Raw genomic sequence first — 27,274 nt, forward strand, 5'->3', positions numbered from 1 at the left:
CAAACCCGATTCAACTTACGAAAATCCCGAAAAAACCCGATTCAAACTACGAAAATCCCGAACACGAGGGTGGAACACGAGTGTCCATAGGCTCTTCGGAGCGAATCTGCAAATCTCTAACCTCACTTTGGATCCTGACTATGGCTTTTCTAACCCTACTTTGTGTGTGCAGAGAAAGAGAGAAGAGAGAACCTCATCTCGGGAAGCAAACAAAAATGTGGGTCGTTACTTTTACTAAATTTGCAAAAATTTAAATAGAACGTAAATAGAATTTGGTGAATAAAACTTTACTTCGATGCGATTTTATTCGACTTGGGGTCGATTAACGGGGGTTGAACACTACAACAGTGCGCCCGCTTCGTGATGACAGCTGATGTCACGTTGTGACGTTTCTGCGATCTGTCAGCTGTGTGCGAATTGCGATTTCGCAACGTAAATACTGTTTTGATTTGTTTGCTCGGATTGCGTTGCGCCATTATCGACGAAAACGTGCGTCTCCGTGGCGCTTGCATCGTCCCGTTTGAGTCCAGCTGGGCAGCGGTGCGCGCGAAGCAAAAGGGATACTTGCGGCAATCCTTGCCCGCCTTCACTGTGATGTTACCGAGCTGCTAGGCACCATGAGCGTAATCGATTTTATTCTGAGGTAAGCACAACCCAAGAAGTGGCCCACTGCTGGCACCGAACCGAAAGGGAATAGTTTTAAAGCCTTTTGCTAGGTTCCTAACGTTTTGTTCTTTAAATCTGTTTTATATACATTCGCAATCCTTGTCCATTTTATGCTACCATTCTGCGTTCGCACAACGCGCGGTTGTGCGTATCGTGCAATTTAATGATGCATTCATCTTCACACAATGTACATAGCACTCGAGGGCTGTGCATTGAGCTTATTTTGTTTTTAAAAATAGACCAACCCGCCGCTTTCCCGTTGGTGGCCAAATTGAGCGTTCAAGCTTAAAGTGAAAGGAAGCGAAAGCTTTCCGAAGCCAGCATCAAACCGATGGAGAGCTAAACCAAGTCGCCGTTAATCCTATGGCCAAAACAAATTCATTACCACCGTCCGTCGCAATCAGCGAACGTGTGACTGTTACTGATGTCCACCGATTGCTTTCGCTTCTTTACCGTCAACTGCATCCGGGACACACCGGCGAACAGCGCGTGTGGAAGTAGTTTCCGAATGTTTCGTTTATCTGTAATTTGTCCGCTTCCGTTGTTTACTGCCCATTTTCACCCAATTACTTTTCTCGTGCAGCAGAAACAGTCCATAAGTACGAAAGTTTTGCGTGCACCGTAAAACGGTCCTTCCAATGCGCCGATCAATCGAAAAGCAAAACTAGACATAACGGCGCAGTATAGCGAGTCGGCGGATTTGTAAGGTATTCCGGGACCCCAGTATATTCGGTAACCACACACAGTATTGACATCCGGGTTTCTTTTTCCGGAATCCGGATGCTAGTTGTACGCGGAAGAGGTAAGGAACCATTGTTGTGTTTATTACATTTGCGTACATTAGCGACCACGTTGTATTGTTATCTTGCATCTCTGATAGATATGTACATAGTAGCTTTCATATGCTTTGTATGGGTCACTTTGACTGTGTGCTTGATGGTGTGATGCCAGCTGTTTGCAACAAATTGACGTCTTTTTTGAACATCTCTCTTTTTCACCGCACGCCATCTCTCGGACGCCTCGGCTTAGCTGGCAGATTATTCTACAACCGTTTTTCAAGATGATCCGTCGACTCTTCAGCACATTCATCGCCGACTGTCCACCGACGGGTGAATTTTTGCCAGCACCGGCACAATCCAACAATCTCCGTCGTCCGAGCCAAGGAGGGCCGGAAACGGTGCTTCCTTCCGCATTCCGCGCCACCTCGCTGCAGTCGCTGAGTTGGTTGCATGTGACCTCGCCCTGCTTTCCCGTGCCGGGCGATCGCATCCAAGTGATACACGAGCCGGTCACGTTCTACAATACGCTTCTCGAGAAATGCTCGACCGCACGCAAGAGGATCATGCTTGCGAGTCTGTACCTCGGCACCGGTACTCTCGAAACGCGCCTCGTGCACGCAATCCACGAAAATCTACGTCGCAACGACCGCCTTCAGGTGGATGTGCTGCTCGATTTCACACGTGGCACGCGGGGCGAGCGCAACAGCAAAACGACCCTCATGCCGCTGGTCGAGGAGACGAACAATTTTCGGCTGTCGCTCTATCACACGCCCGTGCTGCGCGGTCTCACCAAACGACTGGCCCCTCCACGCTGGAACGAGTTGCTCGGAATACAGCATATGAAGCTGTACCTCGTTGACGATACGGTCATCCTGTCCGGGGCCAACCTTTCAAACGATTACTTCACCAACCGACAGGATCGGTACGTGATGATCGAGGATCGCCGGCTGGCCGATTTTTATGCCCAATTTCTCGGCAAAGTGCAAGAGTTTAGCCTGACCGTGGGCCGCGATGGAACAACTCGGCTGCACGACACCTGGACCATGCTACCGTACAAATGTGCGCAGCTCGAGTTTGCCACCGAAGCGCGAGACCGCGTTCGAGCGTTCTTCCGCCAGGTGATGAAGGAACAGCGCACGTTGCTGCAGGAGCACGACGAAGGCGAGACCGACACGTGGATATTTCCCCTCATCGAGATGGGACAGCTGGGCATACACCATGACAGTGTGGCCACGAGGCAATTACTTTCGGGTTGTTTACCCGGTTCGCGGTTACGCCTGGCCACGGGATACTTTAATCTCACGGAAACGTACATGCGCACGTTGACAAACGACTGTCAGGCTCAGTGCAATATCCTGATGGCGCACCCGAACGTAAGCAATCCTACGATCGCGTGAAGTAAAGGCGAACGTTTGGGTAACGGTTCTCTTTCGTCTTTTAGGCAAACGGTTTCCTTGGTGCGAAGGGTCCTGCTGGTGGTATTCCGGCCGCGTACTCACTGCTGGCACGCAAGTTCTTGGAGACACTGCAAACTGCGGGCCAAAGCCACCGTGTGGAGCTTTACGAATACGAGAGGCCTGGATGGACGTATCATGCCAAGGGCCTCTGGTACTATCTCCCCGAATCGACGTTACCGAACGTGACACTGATCGGGTCGTCCAATTTCGGTGAACGGTCAGTGCACCGTGATCTCGAGGCACAGATCTGTCTGGTGACGACGAATGATGGGTTGCAGCGAAAGCTGCAGGCGGAGTACGAGAACCTTCTACAGCACTCGACGACGGCCGAAACCGAGCTCGTGAGTAGGCCCGTGCCACGCTGGGTACGCGCAGTGGTGGGATTGTTTCGAAACTTCTTCTAAGCCCTACACATCGCGGCGTCGGGTACAAGGCTTACCTTTTTCTTGACTCGAATACGTACGCATCGGCACTTGGTCCAGCTTTACTCGTTACGATGTTAATTGTTCCGTTGTTCCGATCTAGCTTAAATGACATTTTACCAAAGTTACCGAACGCAACACAAGGCAAGCTTCCTAAGCCGAGGGCACTCTAGTCGTTTTTGGTGTACAACATTGTTTTAAAAAATATAAAGAGCATTAAAACATAATGTTAACCAATTATCGCAAGAAATTTATTTTTTCATTTACCAACTAAATGCACAGACCTCAACACGCCCGATATCGTACCTCTCATAGCCTGGCAAACACTGGCGTTTCCTTGGATTGCGATGCCATGACGGCGTTAAGGAAGTCCTCGCTCTGTAGGTGCAGCATGTTAATTTGCCGGATTTGATCCAAACCCTCCTGCACCGAGTGATCGCCCGAGTAGACAATGTTCTTCTTCGTACCCTGCACCGCGATCGGACTTTTGCTCGCAATTTCTCGCGCCAACTCGATCGCTCCCTCCAGCAGAGCTTCGCGCGTGTCAAACAGACGTGACACCAACCCGTGGCCGTGCGCTTCGTCGCTCGAAAACTTGCGCGCCGTAAAGGCTAACTCGCGCACCCAACTGTGACACCCGACCACCCGGGGCAACCGCTGCAATGCACCGACATCCGCCGCTAGACCAATGTCGACTTCCTTGAGCGAAAACCAAGCATCGCGTGTACAGTAACGAATGTCCGCGGCGGTTATGAGATTGAGACCCGCCCCGATGCACGCCGAGTGCACTGCCACGATAACCGGCTTGTAGCAGAGTTCCAGTGCACTGATGCAGTCTTGGTACAACTTGATGGTTCCCTCCAGCAGGCGCCCACGTCTCCCAACTTCATCGAGCGCACCAAGCTCCTGGCCGAGTTTCATCATATCGAATAGGTCGATACCGGCAGTAAAGTGTTTGGAGGCGCCCCCGGATAGCACTACCACCCGACAGTCTGGATCATTGTGCAGTTGCTCGAAACAATCCTTGATCTCAAGCCATAGCTGGCGATTGAAAGCGTTCATGCGATCCGGCCGGTTGAATTCGACGTGCACCACAAACGGACTGGGTGTGGACAGTTTTAGCGTCTTAAAACTGTATTTCTTTTCGGCACCCTGTGCGGATGCATCCGTGGCCACCGCGCACATATTACGAGCCACTGGAACTGGGAAACAACACAGGTCGATAACGGTTAATACTTTGATCATTTCCCCGATCCACAGTCGGTTGCTAGGATACTTTCACCTACCTCTTGATCGAGTAAGCATTCTAAGAGAGGAGAAAAGCGTTCCAGCCACTTGTTTATTCATCTCGGCGAATGAGTTGCAAATTTTCACAGATGAATCGGACGGACTTTGAACCGGGTCGTGTGGCGTTTGCAACAAGTTTGGCGATAGCTCCGCCGCTACACTGGGCTATAACTAGCAGCATACTGAGCTACTCGTTGATAACGGAGCAGTGTGCAATAACGTAAACGTCAAAGTCTATGTTTTCAACATCGTAATGTATCCAAAAATCACACTCCTATTGCAAAGCTATCAAACCGATTGATATTATCCCCGAGGTCTTTGGGCAGGAATTTCTCTTTATCAGTTTGTACAAGTTTAAGGTCGTTCATTCAAATCGTCTAAATTGCGTTCTCGACCAGAACATCGCTCAGGTTCTGCCGGGTCCACCCTAGTGCACAGTGTTTGTTGACAAACCCAATACTAGTGCCACAACACGCACACAGCGAACACCGAACAGTGCATTGTTCAGCACGCAGCCGAACGATCGGCGCAAAGCGCTCACCCCCTTCGCGGAATCCAGTTCACCCTTTCACGGAATCATTACACTTTTTGTTTTTAGCGAGATCGCCACGGAATCTGATGCTCGAAAGAGCCATTCAATCATCCGGCAGTGAACCGTCCGTTACGTGACGGAACCGGAGGTGAACAGTTTGCTTGCGTGTCTTTGGCTAGTAACTATTACTTAAAACAACTATAGTTTTCCCAGTTTCTCTATAGCCCCTATACGTTTCGTGATTCTAACATGCTTGAAACCTATAAACAATCCTACGTAGTTGCACTTATTTTGCGATCATATGTTTGGGAATCCCCGGGTGTACTTGCGCGTAAATGTTTCTTGTATGTTCCGCAAACTAATGCAACTACTCAGTACAAAAGCTCGGTACGGTTACGATAGTTGTGCAACAGGTTTTAGCGTCAACCAGGTGGATTACGCCAGAATAGAGAGCTAGACAGGAGGATAAGTAGTAGTGAACCGTGAAGTGCGCTATTCCCATGATAACATCCACTGATCCCCCGATGTTTTCATGATGCAGGAGTAAAAACTAAAGCAAACCCATAAACCCCAATCAGTGCACCTCCGCCAAGCTGCAAATGGTCGTGCTGCGTAGATAGGCAGCCGGTATATTGGTCTTTCGCTATTGTAAATCAATTAAACCATCAAACAGCGCCGATACTGTTAAGCGACAGATAACATTCTGTTGGATGTGCAATAGTGAAAGGGATATAAATTAAAAAACGATTCTTAATGGAGTAAGAAAAAACAGGGGGGATTTCCCATACCGGGAATCGAACCCGGGCCTTCCGGGTGAGAGCCGGATATCCTAATATGGGACTTGATACATCACGAACCGTTTTTTTGCGTTTTGTAGGAAATAACTAATTTGCTACGTCTTTTCCACAGCGTCCATCGAATCCTGTCCCTGAAGTGGCTTAGTAACGTGCGAAGGGACACAACTCATAAAGCAAGCACTCTCACCGTTCACTGACGGATTTGAATGTCGAGTGCAATGGCCTCCTGTCCGCTACTCAAACTGCTGCTCTTCATCAGCTTGCTGGCACTTCAAGCAATTTACACCTGTAAAGCCACCCTAATCTCGGACGATGACCGAACGGAGAAGCTAAGCTGGGCGGTGGCTTACGATCCGCCCAAGCTCACCGTACACATGGGTATGGTGCAGAATGTGACGGTCCAGATTACGCACATCGATAGAACGGACTTGGCGGATGTTGCCTCGGTGCAACTGCGAAGCGAACGCGAGCACGTGGCTACGGTAGAGAATGGAACGATCGTTATCTTCGAGGTACTCGAAGCCAACGTCCCGTACAACGGATCGTTTACCATCGTGGGAAACTTTCTCGGCCAGACGAACTTTTTCGTGGAGGTAGTGCACAAGAATGGTACAGCTGAGCCACTGTCGTCGGCCGCTACCCTACCAGTTACGGTGATACGCCAGGAGCGTGTGATCGATCACGTTTTCACGGGCTCGGTCATTCTGCTAATATCGATTCTGTACATCAACTTTGGTGCCGCATTGGACGTCGGAGCACTAAAGCAGATCGCTCGCCGGCCGGTCGGGCCAGTTATCGGCTTTTTCTGCCAGTTCCTGTTTATGCCGCTGCTCAGCTTCGGTCTCGGTCATCTGCTCTTCCCCGAAAACTACGAATTGCAGCTGGGACTGTTCTTTACCGGTGTTTCACCGGCAGGCGGTGCTTCCAACATATGGACGGTGGCACTCGGTGGCAACCTTACGCTCTCGATTGCGATGACCACCATCAGCACTCTGGCGGCGTTTGGTATGATGCCGCTGTGGATATTCACTCTCGGGCGTAGAATCTTTGAGCGAGCAAATCTGGGCGTTCCGTACAGTCGCATCGCGTACACGGCCATTGGCCTCGTAGTGCCAATCAGCGCAGGGTTGATCATACAGCGTTGTTGTCCGCGCTTCGCCCGGCTATTGGTGCGCATCCTGAAGCCGATGTCCGTGGTGTTGATCCTTTTTATCGTCATCTTTGCAATAGTCACCAATCTGTACCTGTTCGAGCTGTTCTCGTGGCAGATCATCATAGCCGGCCTAGGACTGCCGTGGATAGGCTACTGTTTCGGGTTTCTGGCCAGCCATTTGTTGCGTTTGCCGCTCGCCGATTCGCTGGCCATCTCGGTCGAAACAGGCATCCAGAACACAGGAATCGCAATTTTTTTGTTACGCTTTGCGCTAGAGCAACCAGCCGCCGATCTGACGACGGTGATTCCTGTCTCCGCTGCCATCATGACCCCACTGCCTCTGATGCTGCTACTGATCGGTTTACGAATGCACGAGCGGTAAGTGAAGCGATTGCATGTGAATGTCGTATAAGTGTTTTAGTGGCTAATCCATGCGACCTTCAAGCCAAACCTCTTATGATTCTCTTTCAGTTCGAAGCGGCGCGCTGAAAGCAGTCTGATTCCGAAAAGCAGCTCCATATCGAACACTCCGAGTACCTAAGCAGCAAGCCACATTCGGAACGGATCAAACGCAGGCAGACGAATCACGCGGGACTTGAAACAGATGTACTTTCATAAAAAAAAGATCAACGAAAATAGAAAAGGCATAAATGATTAGAAGAACAACTAGTAGCAGTTATTTGGACAGCTTGAGGTTGAAATGAAGTTTATTTCTACACACTATTAGTCCCTCATTTCACCCTCCTCGTCTTCGTCGTCGATACCGCGTATGTACAACACGTTGTTACACCGGATAAGGACCTCTCCGAGATGGCCCGTGTTCTGTCCGTCGACGAACTCTTCCGTGTTGGCCAGCTGCATGTTCATGTAGCCGTCGACCGACACCAGGAAGCCCTTGTATTCGTGGCCCCACTTTAGCTTTATCATCACCGGTTTGCCCGTTAAACCGTTGAGGAACGGTTTTGGGTTGATTGGCATAGCGGTCGCCATCGTGAAGCGGGTTGTTGTAGTGCCTTAGTTTCCAAGCGAACACAAATCTTTCCAAATGCTGCCTACAACGAAAACACGTTGTTTAGTGAATGTTGTTCGGCAAACCAACTTTTCTTGGGAATTCGTAGAATAATGAGCACAAAACAGCGCAATTTTACCTTTGCAGTTTTAAGCGTCCGCGCTGCTCGTTCTCAAAACAATGCCGGCGATGGGATTTTGACAGCTCGATAACGCTAATGGTTGCATTTTTTATACCACTTTAATTAGACCACTCTCGGAGGCTGACGAAATGTATCTTGAAAATATTTGCATAAAAAGTAGTATTTACGGTTGATGTTTTGTAATTAGTCAACTGTTTTCTTTTTTTCTATTTGCGGGATAAGTTGTGTGTGGAATTGCGGAAAAGCAAGCTCAATTTACACTTACACGATTTCAGTTGCGTTTCGTGTGTCTTGAGCTGTGCGTTTTTGTGGGCAACTGTCACTGTCACTAAAAAATCACTCAGCCCAGTAGACGCTGGAGCGATATTTGTTTACATCTTTGTGCGATCGAGGACCGAGGCGTTTGTAAATTATAGTTGTTCGAAACAAACTAGGATAAAAGGTGTACAATGGCCACGGCTGGTGTTGCGGTAAGCTGACGATTTGAAACCATGATTGAGACATGTATTGAGCTTTATGTAATCCATCCGTTTTCTCCGGCAGCCACCGCAAGTGACTGGTGCCGACGGATTAGGTCCGGTCCGTCTGCCCGTCGACAGTGAAACTTACAAGTACGACGATTGGACCATTTCGTACACGAAGTCTCACATCCTCAAGAGCGTTTGCGTGAACGACAATCAGTGCGTGGCCGGCGACGAGGGATGCTGCGAGCTGTGTGTTTACAACTTCGCCCTCGATTTACCGCACCTACCGGACATGGTGTTTCACAGAAATGTGCTACGTCTTTCTCATAGCTCCGGAGCCACGCTCGAGTTTCGTCCAATCGATGCCCTGAAGCTGGTGCGCAATGAAAAGCTGGACCTGAAGGTGGCTTGTTCGGAAGAGTGGCGCGAGAGTCGCCCGGAAGCCGCCGAAACGACAGATAAGGTGAAACACTTTGACTGGTCCTTCACGACCGAGTATTCTGGCACGACCAACGAGCGGTTGCGAGTGGAGCCGACCGACCAGCGGATCGACACATTTAAGTTGATGCAGCGCGAGCCGATCCTCTTCTATCATGATCTCACGCTCTTCGAGGATGAACTGCACGACCACGGTATCTCGTTGCTGTCGGTAAAGGTGCGAGTGATGCCGTCCGGCTTCTACATTCTGCAGCGCTTTTTTCTCCGTGTCGACAACGTGCTAATACGCATCAACGAAACGCGGTTCCATTACGAAAAGGGCAACAACTATCTGCTGAAGGAGTTTACACACCGGGAGGCGAAGGTTGAGCAGCTAAAACACGTACCACCGGCGCTCTTTACCGATCCGAACGAAATTGCACAACAACTGCCAGTGATTCGGAAGGTCAACGAGAAACTCACCATCGTCGAACCCGGCGCCTAACAATGGCAGCTCGCAAGCGTGGTCACCCTTTTAAACTAAACGTTCGTTTGCTTGCTCCACAGAAGCGGAACATCGTGGTTTGTAATTTTATTGGTTCGGATTTACGATTTTTCTTTCGATACACAATAAATAATGCGTGTTATCAGACATGACACAGATACGTATCGCACTGATTCCTATTCCAGGATCTTGTCTCTTCATGGATTTTCAGCATTGCTATTAGGCAACATCGCGATGACGTTTTCCCGAGCGGCACTTATGGATGGACAGTACTTTTTCCTTTCTTGTTCGGTGATGTACGCAAACGATAGTTACTCATTTCGTTTCGCATTTTTGTGCACCTCACTTAGCATTTCATGAGCATCATTCGTAGCCATTTTAAGACTAAGATAACGCAGCCACACAAGTAAGAATGGATTGCGTTTGATGTTTTTTGAGAGAGAGCCCAAATGCTTGTCTTATGCCGCACCCTCAGCTTCTTCGACGCTATGCCTTCTACGTTTTTTCCTAGTTTCTGCATCTACAAAAATGTCCTGCGCGTACTTCCGGTATTCGCCAATACACAAAGCAAGCGTGCTAAGTGCGTTGGCTGTCGTTTCCACGAACAGATGGTCATCGCTCGTAAATTCCGTTGCAGGTACTGTCAGGAAAAGGAATAAGCTGAAGTGAGCCTTTTGCGACGGAGGATAACATTCGAAAAGAACGGACTGCTTACCGAGCGTGGCCGGTTTGAAGCTGGAAAAAAGAGATGCTTTCTTCACCTGACACTGCAGCGCCTGCAACGTAACACATCCGTACTCTTGGAGAAGCTGGCAAGGAGAGCAAAAAATGATGCATAAAAAACGGAGTACATGTCCAGTTCAAGAGGCCAACATACTTCTAGCAGTTGTCGCAAATGAAACGGAGCCATCATGTTGAACCGCTGGAATAGTACACTGAATGGTACACCAGTATGGGCCACACAGTACAGTAGTATCGAAGTGAGCCACCGGTACAGCAGCCGATTGTTGATCATTCCGTTCAGTTGAATCCAAGGAGCCATCACTACCAGCACGGTTTGTTTCGGTTTTCTGCGAATGCAAAAAGCAAAGGCCCAGCGAATGTTTAATATTTTTTCAGGTGTCTCCAAATCGAAATCAAAGCTTACTGTGACTGCAAAAATCTTCGTAGAAAAGGTCGCTACTTACGGCACTGTCTGAGATGCTTCGTCCTTAACCTTGGACTCTTCGTTTTGATGTTCCAACGGCATTTGCTTCCGCTTCTTATTGGATGTGGTTTCCTGATTATGTTTTCGCTTCCGTTGATCCTTCGTATGCGAAGAGCTGGCTTCATCGGTGGTGCGGGCTCTCTTAGCTGCATCTGATGTCGTCGCCGGGAAATCACTTGCCTGTGCCGTCTGTTCGTCACTGTCACCGGTCCCGACAAATGATTTCACTAACCATTCGTCCACGAAGCGCCAGTGAATGTACGTGATGCTGCGGAAGCCGGCCCGAAGCACCAGCTTCAAACTCCGCAGACGTCCCAAATGCTGACCGAGCTCGTGATGGTCGTCGTTAGCGAAAACGTTCGCCAGCTCACTGATGGTGGCGCCCAGGTTTCGTTTACTCTCGATGAACGAAAGCAGGGCACACGCCTGACGGTTCTGCGCGATCAGTCCCGTCGCATCGGCCATCAACGGTTCGACCATATCGGCCGGTGGCCAGAGCGCTTCACTCTCCAGCGCGAACAGTATCTGCTCACGTCGCTTTGCTCCGCTCGGTAAGAACCACCTGGGTACACTCGATTGACCGTACGATTCGCGTTCCTCAACGTTGGCCCCGGTTGGCCAGTGGACGTGAATATGCATCTTCTTCGAGGACACTTCGTAGAAGTTGTGCAACTTGTACACTTTCTCGCTGAGTGCACTGAGCATTCCAATCCGCTTGGACCCAGGCTTTCGGCCAGAAACAACGGACATACCGCCAGAGCCTGTATCGTCATCCGTCGCGGTGCCAGCCGAGAAGGCTTCTGATCCTCCAGATGCCGCTGTTTCTGGGTCGATTTCCTCGCCAACGTCATCGTAACCATCATCGTAGTCCCCAGCGCGATTTCCACGGACCGCAATTCGGTCCAGCCATCGATAGTCGGGCAATTCTCTATCGAACCGCAAGCACTCCCCAATCAGGTCGCCCATATTGACCGTGTGGCGCGTTAGCGATGCCAGCACCTGTTGGTGTCGATTTACGTCCCGCTTGTGCTTTGCGCCGTATCGTTGCTGAAAGTCCGCGATGTACTTGCCGAAAAAGAGCAGCAGATTGTCTTCGCGTACATCGAACAGCAGTGCCGGATCGGTGCGGTTCGAACGGGGCGCCAGTTTTGCCCGATCACCGTCGTGCCGCCTGATGCGTTCGAGTTGTTCCTCCCGATCGCGTGCCATTGTCAAGCAGCGTTCTACGAGATCTCCACCACCGACGATCAGACAGTTCGGCAGCGAACATTGTCCCGTGCGCTGTTCGTCGATTTTAAACGTTTGCGCTAACAACCGACGGCCGGCCGACCTAAGTTGCTCGAGCAGACAGAAGAAGTGAAAGTACTCGAGCGGCAACTTTAGCAAGCGCTCGGCCGGGTGTAGCACATAGTGGAACGTTACGTCTTGTTTCGCAACGAACCGTAACTGAGCCGTTGCAGCCGCCGAAACCGGTGACGGTGTAACTTTCTTCCCTTGTGGTCGCTTCTCTGACCGGCGACTGGGGCTTGTAGTCCTCTGCTTCAGCTTTGCCGTGGCCGTCGGAGCAGGGGGAAGCATCTCAGCGTAGAGTGTTGGCAGGACTTGCGAGCTTTCTTCCCCGGTTGCCGATCGCCCTTTCGCGTCCGGATTCATCTCGATGTAGTTCGCAGCCGGATCGATGCCTAGCTCGAGCCGCCGTCCGCCATCGCCCTCAGTAGCCATCAGCTCCCCCAGAAGCAACACCAACCCATCGTCGGTACCGTCCTCGAGCGTGTACGGTGCATCGCGCTCGAGTAGCCGCACGTATAGGTGAAACAGTGGCACGAACGCTTCGAGAGGAATCGCCGTCATCAGGTGCTGCTGGTAGCTGATGGACACGTGGCACAGTTTGTCCTGTCGCGCCATCAAACTCCCCAGCACTGCATTGCTCGATGCTTTCACCCACTTGGTGACCGACACGAGCTGCATCGAGCGGAGCATACACATCGCGCGCATCAGCACATTCTCCGGGTACTGGCTGTAGATGTAGAGCAATCGATCGTCGCTTCTTGCGCGGCCGTTTGCGATCGCACTGTGCAGCACGATCGTGAACTTGTACAATTGCAGCTCGTCGGTGGTGGAAGGGTTCTTGGCGTAGCTGAGCTTCTTGCCGGTACTGTGGGACGTTTCGATGATGTCGTAACGGCGGCAAAGCTCACCGATGGTTCTTGGCAACCGGAATCGCGAACCCTTCTTTTCACTTTCCGTTGCTCTCTGTTTCTTGCCTCGCTGCGATTGTTGCTCGGCACCCCGTGCCGCAAGGTGGAGGTGGTCATCGCTGGTGTAGCTTTTGGAAAGGGTGCTCCGCAGTAGCGCCACCAGCTGAACGAAGTGGATACGTACCGCGAGCACGTGATCGTCGACACGTGGGAAGTACTGACGCAGCTTTGCCACAAACCCGGGCCCATAGCGCCCCGTCACGAGGGGGTTCAGTTTGCTTTCCTCGACCTGCATGCGCAACTGCTCCGCCACTCCGGGCAATTTGCGTGTCATGTAGTTTAGCCGCCGAGTGCATGCGTGCGAGGTTTTGTTGTGCGACCGCGCCGACGACCAGTGCAGAATGTCGCGCAGCGTCGTCGATTTCACTGTGGGAACCGATCGCACCGCTGGACTGTACAGGTACATGAGTGCCACCCGACAAATCTTCAACAGCTGATCCTCGCTGCGGGACCACTTCACCCGCAGTTTGTTCATCTGCTTCAGTGCACGCAGATCGATTTCGTCGTACCGTTCGCGCGCCGAGCGTCTGTGGCACGGCTTCAGCACACGCCGCGTAATCTGTCTCTTGCGCCCTGAGGGTTTCACTATCGGAACCAACGGCAACCCACCGCCGATCGTGCGTCCGGCTTTTCTAAGTGTGAGGCGCTTGTCGATCGTTTTGCTGCCGCTTGCTACAATCGCACCACCACTACCACCGAAAGGCTTTGTCCGGATGGCTTTTCGCACCACCTTTAGCCGGTGCTTATCGAGCGGAAGGCCCAGATTGATCGATTTGTGCCAGTTCGAGTGAAGGTGCATGAACATGCCTGAGTCCATACCGGCCGCACCTCGTCGGTCACCGGGCGGTAGCTGACCACGGTCGTTCGCGAGAGCGGACCCCATGGTAGCGGCAGCGAGTGCCGCTTGCATTGCAGGCTTAGCGAACACTTTCTGCACAAAAAGCTCGCGACCGAAGGCGGTGCTGCGCATGTTGAGCCGTGTATGGCTCGTCACTTCATAAAGGCGGCTCCAGTATTCCTGAACATCGGCGAGGGTTGTGAAGTGGAACGTGAGTTGCTCGTACGAGCGATCTTCGATCTCAATGTAGCCCGCACTCGATGGGGACGTATCGAGGAAGGCCGCGGTGCGCCGTACGTATACGAACGTTTGATCGCGTGCTTTCAGAACCTGCGGGCCAATCTGCACCAGTCCGGCCCAGCACAGTAATTTCGTGATTTCAAATATCAGGCGCGCGTGGCGACGGCGGGACAAAATTTGCGTCCGGATTGCGTCCGGCAGATGCCTTACGGGAAGATAGCGCCGGATAGGGTGATCGAGGTAGTAGTCCAGTTCCTTCGTGTAGAACGCATACGTACAGATCGAACAGAATATCCACATCGGCATGCGAGCCGTTATGTCCATCAGAAGAATCCAGCCAGTCGCACTGCCGTAGGTGTCGTACGTGCTCAGTGGCTTCACGAACATCTTCCAGTCGTTCGTGTTACTGTAGACGGGCAACCGTTCATCCGGCTCGAGATCTGACAGATCCACTTCCGTCAGCTCGCTGGGCGTCAGTTCGCGCGCATCAGGCGAATGGATGTACGCAAGGTAGAAGATGTACTCATGGAAAAGTTTCATCCGCAGGCATTTGGCCAAACAATTTGGATATCCACGCAAACGCGTCGTTGTGTTTGGTGGGCGCGGTATGTGATTCGCTTTGGCCGCCGACTGCGCCTCACTCACTGCCGATTCTTCGCGGTTGGTACGGAGAGCAAAATCGGCCTTCAACTGGCCCACCTTATGCTGCATGGCCGGGTGATTGTGTGTGACCGACGGATCGCACACCAGCATCTGGTGGTGCTCCCGAGTACCGACCCCACGAATGATTACGTTCGCGATCACCAACAGCCGATCATCGACGAGGCGCGCGATTAGGCGCATGACCGATTTGCTGCACGCCCTGTGCAAGTACCCATCGTCCAGCTCGTACCCATTGAGGCGATTCACAATCTTGCGCGGCTCCATCGCGTACTCGCGCTTAACAAGCTCCAAGATAAAGTTGCAGCGCCCGAGCAGCCGCTCGTTGATGGAACGAAAGCTGCTCGTAATGCCCTTGGTGGGCTTCTTGAGCTGCAGCTTGTTGGAGAACGTCACTTCGCTCACGATATTTTTTTGTTGGGACACATCGAACGGGTACTCCTCCTGAGGGAATTTAATGTCTGGCAGTTCCTGCGCATCCGCCAGGACGTTGTTTGATGTCAACAGTGCCTCGTTGGCCGAAGTCGATGGTTGCGGCTGGTCATTGCCACTGGGGACTTGCTCTCGTTGGCGTTGGGTTTCGATCACGTTCAGTTGATTTGAAACGAACTGCGACAGTTCCTTTTCGAGCGTATTCGACACTGGCAAGTGACCGGAAATAAAAAACCTGTAAACAGTAAGACATTAGAGAACAGAGTACAGTCGTGTCATGACGTATCGCTCACTTGGCCGTACGCTGGCGTCCCTCGTTAACCGATTGGCTTTCGATTGCCTTCAGCTTGGTCAAATTACGCACTATACAACGCGCGTTCAGCCGATCCAGTCCGAGGGCGAGCCCTAGCTCTGATTGCGATAGTCCATTTTTGCCGCTCTTTGCGATCGTTTCGTAGGCCAACCGCAACATGGGCACATCGACATAGAGCGCACTACTGTCGGCCCGACACAGGAAGCCATCACGAACCTCATCGTCCTGAGCCTCACGGCTCCACAGCTCGCATACATCCGCCGCCGGGTCGATAAGTCGCATCACACGGACCGATTTCTCATCACCTCTCTTCGACTTCCACATGGTCAACGGTGCATCCGGGTAGAGCGTCCGGTAAGGGACCATCTCGTCGATGCGCACATACCGCAGAAACTCTGGTGTGCGGAACACTTTTTTGGCCTCAGCCTTGCCCAGCACCAGGTGCTTAATTTCCTCGTAATCAGCCATGTAGTGCTTCCGCTTGCGCAGTTCGCACACCACGCGCTCGACGATAAGCAGCTGTTTCGGTTTCATTTCGCGATAGTAGCGCGGCAGGTGAAACACCATGCCCTGAACGCTGCCGGCTTCCTTCGTGCGCATGCAGAGACTTTGGCGCGTGATCAGCCGGGCACTGCACAACGCCTTCCGGTTGTAGAACAGTGTGCTGGATTCGCGCGTCACATCTAGCAGCGAGAAGCGACCCTGCGACGTTTCCCCGTTGAAGCGCGCGCGACCAATCCACTCGAGCATACAGTACTGAATGCCGGTCAGCTCATGTGTACAGTTCGGTGGAATGAGAAACGATTCCCGCAACCGTTGCGAAGCGACCACCACGAACTTGCGACCGTATCTGTAGGGTGAAAGCGACGAAGTATCGATTATTAAATGCAAATCCCTTTCGTCAGGCATGACGGCTCCTCCGGTCCATGGCCATGGGGTACCTGTTTTCGGTTTCATTCCAGCCGACGGTCAACAGCTCTTCACGTGGAATCGCCGAACGGGTGTCGAACTCTTCGCACGAGCCTCGCACCCCATCCTGTTCGATAAGATTGTAACGGAACCGGTGGCCCGGATACTCATCCGGTTGCTGTGGGATGCCCGTGTCCGGGTCAACTAATGCGAACCGATCGAAGTGAATGTGCGGTTTCCGTTCGGTTGGGAGCAAATAAAACCCAAACTCTGCATTGCTCACGATCAGCAACCACAGCGAGTCCGTTACTCGGCGGGGCATTGGCACCGACATTCGCAATCTTTGCGCAATGTGATGTGACAGTGCTGTGGAACGGGGCAACATAAAAGGTAATTTAGAAGTCCAAAACTTGTGATTGAAACCCAATTTCTCACCGTCCAGCGTACTCCCTTCGAGGCCATCGAGACTAACTTCCTCGTCGACGATGGATGCTAACGATGTGCTCGGTAACATTTTGTGCTACATTAAAAGCGAATCACACGAAATCGAACAATATTTCGAAAAGTTGCAAAGCCACGGGCACTTTTCTCAGTTTGCGATATTTTGTTTATGGGCCCGGCGACAGCATGTAAACATACATATGCCAAACACGGCTATGTTTACATGCGTCACTCGAATGCTTCGCAGCATTCTAGGATGTAAACAACAGTGCATATCTAAAAGTTGTAGCTTTTAATTGGCGCTTTGCAAAGTGCTAACGCAAGTTTGTTTTTAATTTTAAAAGAAGAAATTTCAAACAAAAATCAATGTTTTGGTCTCTAGAATTGTGTGATGGTTGCAATTTTAAACAGATTTCTTTCATGCATTAAACCGGTACTCTTGAATCCTCAAGTTTCTTAGTTTTTGCGGTTTTGCCAAAAAATACAATATTCTATGGCCAAAATAGAACGGGAGCTAGTTGTCTTCGATTATCGCGGATTCCATCTTGCAGTGTGAGATGGAAACCGTGATTCGTGATCATTTCACCAAAAACTACCGCAACTACCGTATTTGCCTGCCTTAGCACCATGTGACTTCTGGCTATTCACTTAACTCAAGAAACAGTTCCAGAACGTGATTTAGTAGAATAAAGATTTGTCGAGTCTTAAGAGAATTCACGATATTTTTTGCCACAATAGTAAACAGGAAAATCGGAACGAGGATATCACTAGCCTTGCGAAATTAAAGAACATCCAGCTTGTGATTTTATTTTACCATTTTTTACCATAGTTTTTATTGTTTTGCTATTTTTTTCTCCATTATTTGTATGTTTTAATACCATTTTTCACTCGAAAGGTTTGCACTTTTAGCATCGCAACACAACATTGCTTCGCCAAAACTCTGCACCGCATTCGGTTCCTTATACTTTCGTCAACTTTAGTTACAATTTATCAATTACGTTCACACTAAATGTAATAGACTATAATTATACGTTACAAGTTAGAAGAGTTTTTGGGGGTTGTTCGTTTGTCCTGTGTTTGGTTGCGGTTTGCCAATGTCTGTGTCGGACAAACGCGTAAAGATCCGTTTCGGGAAGAAAGGAATCGATTACAAAAATTAGTAGTCATTCGTCAGAACGTATGTCGGAGGGTCGGTCGTCAGTGTGTTTCTGGTATCCTTTATGCCACCACGAAAAGGTTTCCCTTTCAAGTTTGGCGCATTGCGTATCCGTCAAGGAAGGCAATCACAGTGGCACAGAAAATATGGGCCAACAACGTTTCACTGGAGTGTGTGCTCCCTCCTGTAAGGGTAAGAGCGAAAGGTGTAGGCTTCATTGCGCGCCACTGGTTGATGGAAACGATGGATACAATTAGATTTAATCATATCAACATTCAGTTATGTCTTGTCTCTGGTTATGTTCAATGATTTGTAGTCTTCGCTTCGAACAAACTACAGCAAAAAACTAGTGTCCCACCTAGTGTCTCGTGTAATGCCCCATTAAAAACACGTCTATATCAATATGTTATTACGCTATTCGCTCGTTACTGCTGCTGCAATGCTACGGGTTATAATGTTTTGTCGCTGAGTGCAGCTCTTGAATGATTTTTTAAATTGTGGATGATCTAAGATCGATCGAGAAATTACGAAAACAAACAACGCATTCTACGCTGTGTCCGCGCAGAAACCCGGAACAACGGTTCTCCGCGGTGATCGCACTCCTCCATAGATGATGATCCAAAACGATCCTCCACGTAACGTGACGTGGTTCACTATACTGCACACGATTATTAGTAGCTTACATTCAACTTCAGCGTTCGTTGCGTATTACATTCTATCAAGTAGGGGATAAGTAGATATAGGTGAGAACCGAATGGCTTCTAATCGAACGTAATTTTCATCGCCTGGTGCCCACAACTTTCGAAAAATCTTCTATTACCCTAAAAACAGAAAAAGTCCTTCGCTCCGCTCCAATACTCTCGCGTGACACTTGTTGCTTTACGAAGATCGCTTTACACTTGTTTCCCATACCGTAATGCACGTAGTTATTATGCCTTGGGCTGGTAAAACTCTTGAAAAAAATTATTGTACGCATTATTTGTTACCAGAGCTTGTGTTATACCGTATACATTCTGAACGGCTCTCAGTATTTGAAAACGGCTTGCAATTGTACCTAAGTTGCACGGATACAAGAGACACATACAATTGTTGAAACGGTTGCCACGCTATAGGCATACACTTTTGGGGTTAGAAGCGAAAGATTTGGGATCAATTCGACCAACGGGCCAAATGCATGGTGCTGTTTCTTGTTAAAACGTTGTGGGCTGTATATTTCAGCAAAAATGTATACAAAGAAAAAGTATATAATCATTCTTGTCGACTTCATATACGCTATTTTGTCGATTGAAATTCTACGCAAAAAAAAGGATGACAAAAAACGCGAATGGAGCCCGTTCGTTTGTTCTTTCGCGCCACAATTGCTGAATAAACGAGGATAAAGAGGTATAAAAGAAGCTTAACGTTAAAGAATATGAAACATTCGTTTCCACGAACAGCGCGCCTCTCCAAATACCACTTTTTTGCGGTAAGTAATAGTAATTACCTAAAATGATGTGTTAAATCAACCATGATTATAAAAAAGTTAGCCTAAAAGTTACGAAAACCGTCTGTATACAATTTGCATTGATAATGGACAAATTGCATGGAGTCTAAAATCGAACATCAGCAACATTCAGGGCAGCTCCCTTACCTACTGTATAAAGTGGCCTACTAGCAACGCCGCACCTACAGTAACTCCAGACAGTACATAGCTGTTGCTGCTCCATTCGTTATTCGAATATCAGACCCTAACCTTCGTCTTCATCGAAACATTACTGCTTGGCGATGGCTGCCAAATATCAACTCTAGATACTGCAGCTCCCCAAAATGACAGCACATCTAAAAACCCACCGCATGAGGTTGCGTTGTGCTACTATTAGCGTCTTCACTTGACGAACCGAGCATCCGCGACTAGCCTTCGCCCGATCTTTATGTAGGCAAGATGCGGTGGTCTAGTAGGCAACTGACTACTGCAGAAAGGCGCAAAAAGGGTTGCATTGTACGTGCACATCCGGCCGCGAACGTTCCTCACGTGCAGAAAAAAGAAAGAAAATTACGTCAATGTCGAGGGGGGTCTTGTCACGTCGATTAGTACGGTGTGCGCGTCTGGCAGCAGCTTCCTTCTGCGACTAGTAGTGACGCGCGTGTCTGTCGTGTCGTTTTTGTTGTTATGTTGTATGGTGGTGGTTGCAAAACAACTACCTTTAGAACCGCCGGTTCTGGTTGTTGCCACCGCCACCGCCCCCACCACCCTGGCGATTATTTTGTCCCATGCGATTCGTCTGTTGTGAGCCGTTGAACCGCTTGCCACCGAAATTACCACCCAAGTTGTTGCGGAAGCCGCCACCGCCAATGCCGCCACCACCGCCGATGTTCTGACCAAAGTTGCGATTGACACCGCCCATATTACCGCCCCGGTTACCACCGCCCATGTTACCTCCACCGCCGTTGTTGGAGGAGCCACCAAAGTTTCCGCTGTTTGAGTTGTTAAAGTTGTTCCGATTGCCACCGGAACCGAAACCGTTGTTCAGGCTGGCTAGCGGAGGATCGCCACTGTTAAACGGGTTACTGTTGCCACTGATGGCCAACCCTTCGCCGAGATTCTTGCCCGAGATGAACGCCAACCGGAGCAGATCCTGGATGACTTGTGGGTTGCTGAAGTCGCCCGCATTGTTCGGGTTGAACTGATTGCGTGGACCTTGCATGCCAAAGTCTGGGGAGAAAATAATAATATGCGCCATGAGCAATCGACGGTAAGATTTGTGCCTCCACAAACAATGGGTACGGCATATACGTACTGGCTGGTCCGCTGAAACGGCCGCGCTTCAGCGGTGGCGGTCCACTCGACCGATCGGACGAAACGTTCTCCAGCACGGCTGGGTTCTTGTCGATGATTTCCTGCATGGCGAGGGAAATTTTCTCATCGTTTTCCTTAAAGATCTTTTTGTTGATTTTGCCCGTAACCGGCTCGACGTTGCAGCGCACTGGACGCTGCTTTTCGTCCAGTTTCAGTACTTTTTCAGTGATCTCTTTGTCTCGGAACTCAATGTATGCTGTTGTGCGATCCTTCTTCACCACGCACTCGATAAAACCGAACTTGCGGAACTTTTCGAATAGCTTCTCCTCGGTGACGGCAATGTTCAGGCGCACCACCTTGATTGACTTCTCGGTGTCAAAGTAAGTGTCCTTGCGACCGGGGAACACGTGAAGACACTTGCTCTGGAAATGTTTTCCGTTAAACGCCTTAATGGCTTCGTTTGCTTGCTCACGGCGAGCGAAGTAGATCAACGCAGCCATCACCATCGATGTTTGGCTCTGCTTGTACGTTGGGATGTTGGGCGAGAAGATGAACTTAATGTGGCCACCATAGCTGGAAAAGTACTGCTTGATCTCACGCTTGTCCGCCTTGTACGGCAAGTTGGCGACGTAAATGGGCCACAGCTTGGCGAGTGGTGTCGGCGGCGGGCGCTGTTTTTGCTCTTCGGTTTCTTCGGTCGTAACCCCCTTCTTGATTTGGGGCAACTTGATGTCCAGTACTGTGCCGTTCGATTGGAGGAAGAAAAAAATCGTTTGTAGTGGCGACGATCGTACGGTGAGTGCTGGGACGTTCTGCGATCGGTTTTGTTACTTACCCAAAGGACCATCGTACTTCTTCACGACAATCGTCTTCTCAGTTTCGACCGGGGCCGACGACTCGGTGCTTTCGGTTTCTTTCTTCGGTAGCGGCAAAACGGTGCACTCGAGGGCCCGCTCGACGGCACTGGCTTCCTTGAAGCAGACGAGCCCGTGGTCGTCACCAAACTTACGCCGATTGACAAAGTCGATCTCGCCGTACTGTCGGAAATGATCGTACAGCATTTCCTCGGTGACGGACTTGTCCAGCTGCTCGATGTACACGCTCGTCCGGTAGTTCGGTAGCATCGTCGCAATCACGTGGTGCGCGTGGATGCGCTTGCCCTCGAAAAGCTGCTGGTTCAATTTCTCAGCAGCGACTTTCGCCTCATCGGCCGTCTCGTAGAAAACCTGCGCGGCCGGCCCAAAATTTCCGGTCGTGACGCGCACCTCCGTCACGGTACCAGTGCCCTCAACGGCCTTCTTCAAATCGTCCTGGGAGGTGACCCAGCTCTCGGGAATGTTGTACATCTGGACGCGGTTCAAATTGCGGAAGAACAACTTGGCAGCCCGCAGCACGTCAATGTGCTGATTCTGATCGTGCCCGTTACATTCGAACACGTTAATGCCGGCCTCGGCGATCTTCTTCGCCGCTTCCTCCTTGTCCTCCGGACTGGTGCAAGTCACGTAGGCAAGCGGATGGAACAAAACCACCGACTGAAGCTTGGCCAGATCTTTGAACTTCTCGTAAACATCTTCCTCGGTAACATCTACACATGTTCATCGCCCATAAAACAACAATCATCATCGTCATTGTCATCATCATCACAATCACACCCAAGGCACGAGAAGCGCGTGGAATTAGTGGATGGAATAAAGAGAGAGAAAGAGAAAGAAAAAATAGAAACCAACGTAAGGCGACAGCGGGCCGTTGCATGTCCCAACCGTGACACGGAGCGCGCGCACCGTCCCCAACACCAGGCGCAGCACCCCGCAAGGGTGGGCCCGCGACGGGAGGGTCCTGGGCGCGCCGCCCGGCGCGGAAAACAACAGCAACAACAACCAACAACAACAAAAAACTACTATCGAACAATCGAGGTATAAGAGACTGAGCAGTGAAGAGAAAAAATGATGTTGATAGCAAAAACTTACTCTCATTGTCAACAACATACACGAAGACATCCTTCTTCATGTGACAAATGACGATGTACTCAAGGTGCATACGCAGCCGACGTCCGCGGAAGACAGAGTTTTCTTTCTCCTTGAGAGCCTTCGTTGCCGTCTCCTTATCTTTGAAGAGCAACAGGGCTAAGGTGTAGGTTTTGTAGTGGAAAATTTCCACACTTTCAACCGGATGGTCCGTAAAATGCTCCCGCAGTTCCTCCTCGGTGACATCGTTTGGCAGATTGCCAACGTTCAACTTTTTCTTGTTGTCTGAAAACAGAACAGGCACAGAGAGACCATGCAGAAGAAAAATAAAACACGGCATATCATAATCGGGGACGACGAGAAGTTCAGTTCCATTTCTGCCACTCCGATGTCGAGTATCGAAGGATCGTGAAACAAAGCTTCAAAGCGCGCGACGGAAACAACGCGCTAGCGTTTCGGTGCACGGCTGGCTAGGTCAACAGTAATATTAAAATAGTGTTTTTTTTATGTTTGAAGTACGCAAATCAAAACCAAGACCAAGGAGACGCCTTTCCTCATTTGTGTTTACCATGAGAGCAACGCAGGCAGCCAGGCAGACGGGCGCAGGGCAGTAAAGACAATTACCACCCGAACGAAATAGCAAAAAATTAACAAGTTTATTAGCTCCAAAATGTGGAAATGGTGGCAATATTTCTGGGTGAACACGTCCGTCGAGCCCGCCGCTGCAAATCGTGGTCTGAAGGCTGTACTCTGAAATTGAACAATTCAAAAATTTGGAATTCATAGCTGCATTTTGGGGATGAGTGATTGTGATTGGTAGAACGACAAGCTTGTATGTTTGGCCCGGCACCGAACCGGTTCGGTAGCGTTGTGTTTGATGGCCGCTTTTGCGCTGAGCAGCTTGCTTCGATTTCACGCACACACGGGTAGCTGCGGCACTCACACTTTTTTTGCTTGCCTCTCTGCCCAGTGAGGCATGCGCTGTCTGGCATCCGTGCTTTACGTATGTAGCCCGTGTGATTGTGTATGTGTGCGTGAGGGAGTTGTTCTTTTCGCCACCGCCATTGTTCAAACACCCCGAGCCGAATCCGAGCCAGGCCCCACAGACCGGCAAGATTTCCGGGGACATGGGGATGACGGGAGGGAGGATCGATAGGGCGGAAGGGAGGATCGAAAGAAAATTCTGGATACGATTCAGCGATAATTGATCTTTTGATGAGTTTGTCAGCGGCAGATACGGGGCCTTCGTCTGCCAAATCGTGCCGACGCCATGTTTTTTCTCGGTTACGCCGCGTCCTTCACGGCAAAGCGACCCGCAACTGGAGCAGGTTTGTCGAATCGTAGCGAAATGGTCATGCTTCCCACTAAACTAATAAAATTGCCTCACAAAACTGCGGCTGCTGCTTCTGCCGAGGTCTAGGCCACATTTTCCAGTGTCCTGCGGATCAGAAGCCCTCGTTTCATCGGGCAGCGCTACGCACGCCAGCCCGCTTACTCACCAGCTTTCATTGTTGAAGAATTTTCAGCCATTTTTAACACTTTGTGATACACCCTTCGGTCGTACGCGATGAATAACGAGGCCGACGGCTTGATGGAAAATCCGTGCACTGTGTTTATATGTTCACTGCCACAAAAGCGATAAGGTGTTCACTTCTAGCACAATTTTCAATCAAACAACGAACGTCGAAACTGCGATGCGTACGCTTCTTTTGACACCTCTGAGCCCGGCATAGGCTTCTCTTCTCTCTGGCTCGGTCTGTCGGTCGTATTCACCATGGCCGCCAGTTTTATCCCGACGCGACACTGACAGCATTGTGGAGACCGAGCGTGCGTAGTCTACCCCTATCGGCACGGGCTAGGTAACAGATTCGCCAGACAGATGCTGACCCCTTTAATTTGCTGTTGCCAGAGCGAAAGCGAACGAGTGGCGTTTCTCTTTAACGACTTTCTTCGATGCCGGTAAATATGCTGTCAATGTTAACGGTCGTCCGAATCAAATGGACGGGTAAAGATTTCACTGGCAAACCCTTGTCCATTTTTGCCTTTATCTGTGCCCATTCTTTGTATCTAAAATGTCCATTTCGCTATGTTACTGTCCTCTTTTTCGCGACGGATGAAACACACGATATTGCACGTGTTCCAGCGCCAACTAATTACCCACGGGATGCGTCCACTTTTGTTTTTCGGTAACAGAGTCCCTACAAAGTCAAAAGCAAAAAAATCATTGTATGTGGACTGGCATAACGTTCTCAGAACAAAGCAATCTTTTTACGTTATGCTGCGATTTTACATACCGTACACTTATTTATTTCATTCAACGCGCGATTTAAAAGAGAAAAACCCGAGACGAGTAGTTTTCAATAATGTTTTAATGTAGCAGTAGTATAAAGAAATCATACAGGAGTACAAGGACGCCGATAAAGTACAATAATGCGTAGATTTATTTATAATTGTTATTAGATAGACTAACGCTAGCAGAATTGTCTATAGTAGGAGAGTTGAAAGCAGATTACAGAAAATAATGTGAGAGAAGTTGTAGAAAGTACAAATTTTGATGATCTTTCGATGGAATTTCCACACAGTTTAATATTTTTTTACTTTTTACCATTTTTCTTCGGTTTATGATTTTTCTTCTAGTTGAAGCAACGTTTGAACGCATAGTTTTCTCATTAGAGATGTAGAGCAACAATATTGTAAGAGAGAAAGAGAATAAAGCAACGTTTGCATATTTTTACATTTTTTTTCTGCATTTTCCCACCGTTTTGTCTTGATCTTTTTTTGTGCATTTGTATAGGTAGATCACTGACGATCGCTTGCTCGCCGATTACCAACGCGTATTGACTATCGTAGTCATTTCGAGAGCTCCACTACTCATAAGCAGAAGTCTAAATTCATGCTACTTTTTTCAACTAACTGAAACGTTCATGTAAATAAAACTAAATAACAAGCACACTTCATTACATTTGTAACCGTGACCGGTTGTTGGTGTCCATTTAGTTCATTCAGGATCATTTGGTATCGCCTTGCCGATGAAACCTCTTGCTCAGAAACATATGAAACGAATTAATCAAACATGAAGAATAGCGGAAAACGTGTCTTTTAAACGAAGGCAAACCAAACGAACGTACCACACCGTGCAGACAAACTTACGAGAAGTTGAACTAACCAAACGGGAGTAAAATGGTGGTTGCGCGCTAATGTGTAGCAGTACTGCCGAAGGCCGGTGATTTGCAGAAAAGCTTGACGGCGACGATATCGACGATGCTGTTAACAACCGATCGACAACGGATCAGTGCTAAAAAGTTCTAATAACAATACATTCAAAAGGCACTTTTTATGTTTTACGACAAGTACAATTGTCCTCATGTTCACTTGGCTGAGTGGCAATATCGGTTGTTCTGTGCTGCGTCTTATCACTGTGATCATGCTACTGCACGCGGTATTTGTACAGTACACAAGTAGTTCACGGAGCCACCCAAAGAGGCAAAATAATGTTCGGAATTCAATCCGCAGTATTACTGGAAATGATCATCGATCGATTATTGTACGATGGGACGAACCAATATATGTTAATCAATCAATCGATTTAAGATTGCCCCCTGTGTTTCGTGGATGAAGTGGGGAACTGTTTCAAAAGTTCAAATTATTCCAATATTTTAATCGCGTGCTTTATGGTCGAATTGAATTGCTAAATCTGGCCGAGGGGACCGCAAGTCTCAGATGCTGGATCCTTTAAGTGATCATTCTAAAATAACCAAAGTGAAATCAATGAAACAATCAATTGATTTGCCCGTCTTGTCGCTCTATGTAACAGGACTCAAGTACCGATTGAAAGGAAGCCTATGCAATTGCCATCACATGCGAAGGAAGAACCATTAACATTATCCAAACCAAAGGCAGGCAGGAACCGAATTTTGCGGCTCCAATCATATTCAGTCATCTATCCTTGGTGCTTTGGGTTGATCCTTTAGCCGATACCGATTCCGCCGTGTACTTGGATCATGTAGGTAAGTATGTGGGTTGGCACGTATGTGATGCATGATCTCCGCACTTCAAGTACGCCGGAACCGGTTGGTCGTCGAGTTTGATGCGCCCCCGCGAATCATAACAACGTTTCGCTTGGCCTTTGCTACCTAATCGTACCAATCTTTTGACTTTGCTACCTTACGAACGTTATGTTTGAAAAAGTGTATATTTTGCACCAATAGTTCTGAGAGTGGATACTAGGCTTCCGCTAACCATGTGCACCCGCACTAAATCAGGAGGAGACAAGGCTTTACCCAGTGACCTGTGCGTGTCTTCCACACTTTCGCGTTACATTATTTAATTGACTATAATATCGTCGGTTATCGTCGGCCGGCCTTCGAGTTTATTTTTGTTATTATTTATGCCTGGTCGCATTTTTCTGTTTAAATTTATTTTCTATCACACGTGCGAACCTTTTTCTATA

At 49.3% G+C, this 27,274-nt stretch overlaps 7 protein-coding genes across 12 annotated transcripts; 3 read left to right on the top strand and 4 right to left on the bottom strand.

Moving 5' to 3' along the window:
- The first annotated feature begins 437 nt into the window (after window positions 1-437).
- LOC131212827 (CDP-diacylglycerol--glycerol-3-phosphate 3-phosphatidyltransferase, mitochondrial) lies at window positions 438-3,553 on the top strand. Of its 3 annotated transcripts, none has more exons than XM_058206867.1 (4): window positions 438-643; window positions 1,250-1,468; window positions 1,696-2,818; window positions 2,887-3,553. In XM_058206867.1, the coding sequence occupies exons 3-4, from the start codon at window positions 1,727-1,729 to the stop codon at window positions 3,304-3,306; spliced, it is 1,512 nt and encodes a 503-aa protein (XP_058062850.1). In that variant the 5' UTR covers window positions 438-643; window positions 1,250-1,468; window positions 1,696-1,726; the 3' UTR covers window positions 3,307-3,553. The 3 variants fall into 3 exon arrangements, with proteins under 3 accessions (XP_058062850.1, XP_058062851.1, XP_058062849.1); XM_058206868.1 differs by having other exon boundaries at window positions 1,253-1,468; XM_058206866.1 differs by lacking the exon at window positions 1,250-1,468.
- LOC131212828 (delta(3,5)-Delta(2,4)-dienoyl-CoA isomerase, mitochondrial) lies at window positions 3,539-4,745 on the bottom strand. The gene is made up of 2 exons (XM_058206869.1): window positions 4,611-4,745; window positions 3,539-4,526 (listed from the first exon to the last, which is right to left on the bottom strand). Exons 1-2 carry the CDS (start codon window positions 4,669-4,671, stop codon window positions 3,634-3,636), a joined length of 954 nt encoding a protein of 317 aa, XP_058062852.1. The 5' UTR covers window positions 4,672-4,745; the 3' UTR covers window positions 3,539-3,633.
- A 104-nt stretch (window positions 4,746-4,849) lies between these two features.
- LOC131209330 (P3 protein-like) lies at window positions 4,850-7,733 on the top strand. Of its 3 annotated transcripts, none has more exons than XM_058202376.1 (3): window positions 4,850-4,866; window positions 6,053-7,471; window positions 7,565-7,733. In XM_058202376.1, the coding sequence occupies exons 2-3, from the start codon at window positions 6,147-6,149 to the stop codon at window positions 7,632-7,634; spliced, it is 1,395 nt and encodes a 464-aa protein (XP_058058359.1). In that variant the 5' UTR covers window positions 4,850-4,866; window positions 6,053-6,146; the 3' UTR covers window positions 7,635-7,733. The 3 variants fall into 3 exon arrangements, with proteins under 3 accessions (XP_058058359.1, XP_058058358.1, XP_058058357.1); XM_058202375.1 differs by lacking the exon at window positions 4,850-4,866 and adding an exon at window positions 5,162-5,321; XM_058202374.1 differs by lacking the exon at window positions 4,850-4,866 and adding an exon at window positions 5,162-5,291.
- Window positions 7,734-7,778: 45 nt separating this feature from the next.
- LOC131210041 (small nuclear ribonucleoprotein F) lies at window positions 7,779-8,141 on the bottom strand. The gene has a single exon (XM_058203229.1). The coding sequence runs from the start codon at window positions 8,081-8,083 to the stop codon at window positions 7,817-7,819; it is 267 nt and encodes an 88-aa protein (XP_058059212.1). The 5' UTR covers window positions 8,084-8,141; the 3' UTR covers window positions 7,779-7,816.
- Window positions 8,142-8,594: 453 nt separating this feature from the next.
- On the top strand, window positions 8,595-9,794 carry LOC131210179 (TIP41-like protein). Its single transcript, XM_058203389.1, has 2 exons — window positions 8,595-8,714; window positions 8,788-9,794. The coding sequence occupies exons 1-2, from the start codon at window positions 8,694-8,696 to the stop codon at window positions 9,628-9,630; spliced, it is 864 nt and encodes a 287-aa protein (XP_058059372.1). The 5' UTR covers window positions 8,595-8,693; the 3' UTR covers window positions 9,631-9,794.
- Window positions 9,795-10,031: 237 nt separating this feature from the next.
- On the bottom strand, window positions 10,032-17,001 carry LOC131212252 (general transcription factor 3C polypeptide 1). The gene is made up of 7 exons (XM_058206046.1): window positions 16,923-17,001; window positions 16,520-16,853; window positions 15,559-16,428; window positions 10,818-15,500; window positions 10,508-10,700; window positions 10,346-10,439; window positions 10,032-10,270 (listed from the first exon to the last, which is right to left on the bottom strand). Exons 1-7 carry the CDS (start codon window positions 16,999-17,001, stop codon window positions 10,089-10,091), a joined length of 6,435 nt encoding a protein of 2,144 aa, XP_058062029.1. The 3' UTR covers window positions 10,032-10,088.
- Window positions 17,002-17,748: 747 nt separating this feature from the next.
- LOC131208849 (nucleolin-like) lies at window positions 17,749-24,551 on the bottom strand. Of its 2 annotated transcripts, none has more exons than XM_058201759.1 (5): window positions 24,324-24,551; window positions 22,828-23,109; window positions 21,696-22,445; window positions 20,862-21,599; window positions 17,749-20,776 (listed from the first exon to the last, which is right to left on the bottom strand). In XM_058201759.1, the coding sequence occupies exons 1-5, from the start codon at window positions 24,352-24,354 to the stop codon at window positions 20,268-20,270; spliced, it is 2,310 nt and encodes a 769-aa protein (XP_058057742.1). In that variant the 5' UTR covers window positions 24,355-24,551; the 3' UTR covers window positions 17,749-20,267. The 2 variants fall into 2 exon arrangements, with proteins under 2 accessions (XP_058057742.1, XP_058057741.1); XM_058201758.1 differs by having other exon boundaries at window positions 22,828-23,574.
- Between the last annotated feature and the right edge of the window lie 2,723 nt (window positions 24,552-27,274).

The sequence above is a fragment of the Anopheles bellator genome, chromosome 2 (genome assembly GCF_943735745.2).
Source record: "Anopheles bellator chromosome 2, idAnoBellAS_SP24_06.2, whole genome shotgun sequence".
NCBI lineage: Eukaryota > Metazoa > Arthropoda > Insecta > Diptera > Culicidae > Anopheles > Anopheles bellator.

What these genes read in the sequence shown, in the direction of transcription:
- LOC131212252 (XM_058206046.1), bottom strand. Translation starts at nt 17,001, where the DNA reads ATGTTACCGAGCACATCGTTAGCATCCATCGTCGACGAGGAAGTTAGT. An exon ending in TGGAATGAAACCGAAAACAG is followed by an intron (nt 16,429 to 16,519) that starts GTACCCCATGGC and finishes TTCACCCTACAG; the next exon opens with ATACGGTCGCAAGTTCGTGG. An exon ending in CTTCAAACCGGCCACGCTCG is followed by an intron (nt 10,271 to 10,345) that starts GTAAGCAGTCCG and finishes TTTTCCTGACAG; the next exon opens with TACCTGCAACGGAATTTACG.
- LOC131208849 (XM_058201758.1), bottom strand. Translation starts at nt 23,164, where the DNA reads ATGCCGTGTTTTATTTTTCTTCTGCATGGTCTCTCTGTGCCTGTTCTG. An exon ending in GAAGTACGATGGTCCTTTGG is followed by an intron (nt 21,600 to 21,695) that starts GTAAGTAACAAA and finishes CGAACGGCACAG; the next exon opens with TACTGGACATCAAGTTGCCC. An exon ending in CCGTTTCAGCGGACCAGCCA is followed by an intron (nt 20,777 to 20,861) that starts GTACGTATATGC and finishes TTTTCTCCCCAG; the next exon opens with ACTTTGGCATGCAAGGTCCA.
- LOC131210179 (XM_058203389.1), top strand. Translation starts at nt 8,694, where the DNA reads ATGGCCACGGCTGGTGTTGCG. An exon ending in TGGCCACGGCTGGTGTTGCG is followed by an intron (nt 8,715 to 8,787) that starts GTAAGCTGACGA and finishes TTTCTCCGGCAG; the next exon opens with CCACCGCAAGTGACTGGTGC.
- LOC131212828 (XM_058206869.1), bottom strand. Translation starts at nt 4,671, where the DNA reads ATGAATAAACAAGTGGCTGGAACGCTTTTCTCCTCTCTTAGAATGCTT. An exon ending in AATGCTTACTCGATCAAGAG is followed by an intron (nt 4,527 to 4,610) that starts GTAGGTGAAAGT and finishes GTTGTTTCCCAG; the next exon opens with TTCCAGTGGCTCGTAATATG.
- LOC131209330 (XM_058202376.1), top strand. Translation starts at nt 6,147, where the DNA reads ATGTCGAGTGCAATGGCCTCCTGTCCGCTACTCAAACTGCTGCTCTTC. An exon ending in GGTTTACGAATGCACGAGCG is followed by an intron (nt 7,472 to 7,564) that starts GTAAGTGAAGCG and finishes ATTCTCTTTCAG; the next exon opens with TTCGAAGCGGCGCGCTGAAA.
- LOC131210041 (XM_058203229.1), bottom strand. Translation starts at nt 8,083, where the DNA reads ATGGCGACCGCTATGCCAATCAACCCAAAACCGTTCCTCAACGGTTTA.
- LOC131212827 (XM_058206866.1), top strand. Translation starts at nt 618, where the DNA reads ATGAGCGTAATCGATTTTATTCTGAG. An exon ending in GTAATCGATTTTATTCTGAG is followed by an intron (nt 644 to 1,695) that starts GTAAGCACAACC and finishes GCCTCGGCTTAG; the next exon opens with CTGGCAGATTATTCTACAAC. An exon ending in TCCTGATGGCGCACCCGAAC is followed by an intron (nt 2,819 to 2,886) that starts GTAAGCAATCCT and finishes TTCGTCTTTTAG; the next exon opens with GCAAACGGTTTCCTTGGTGC.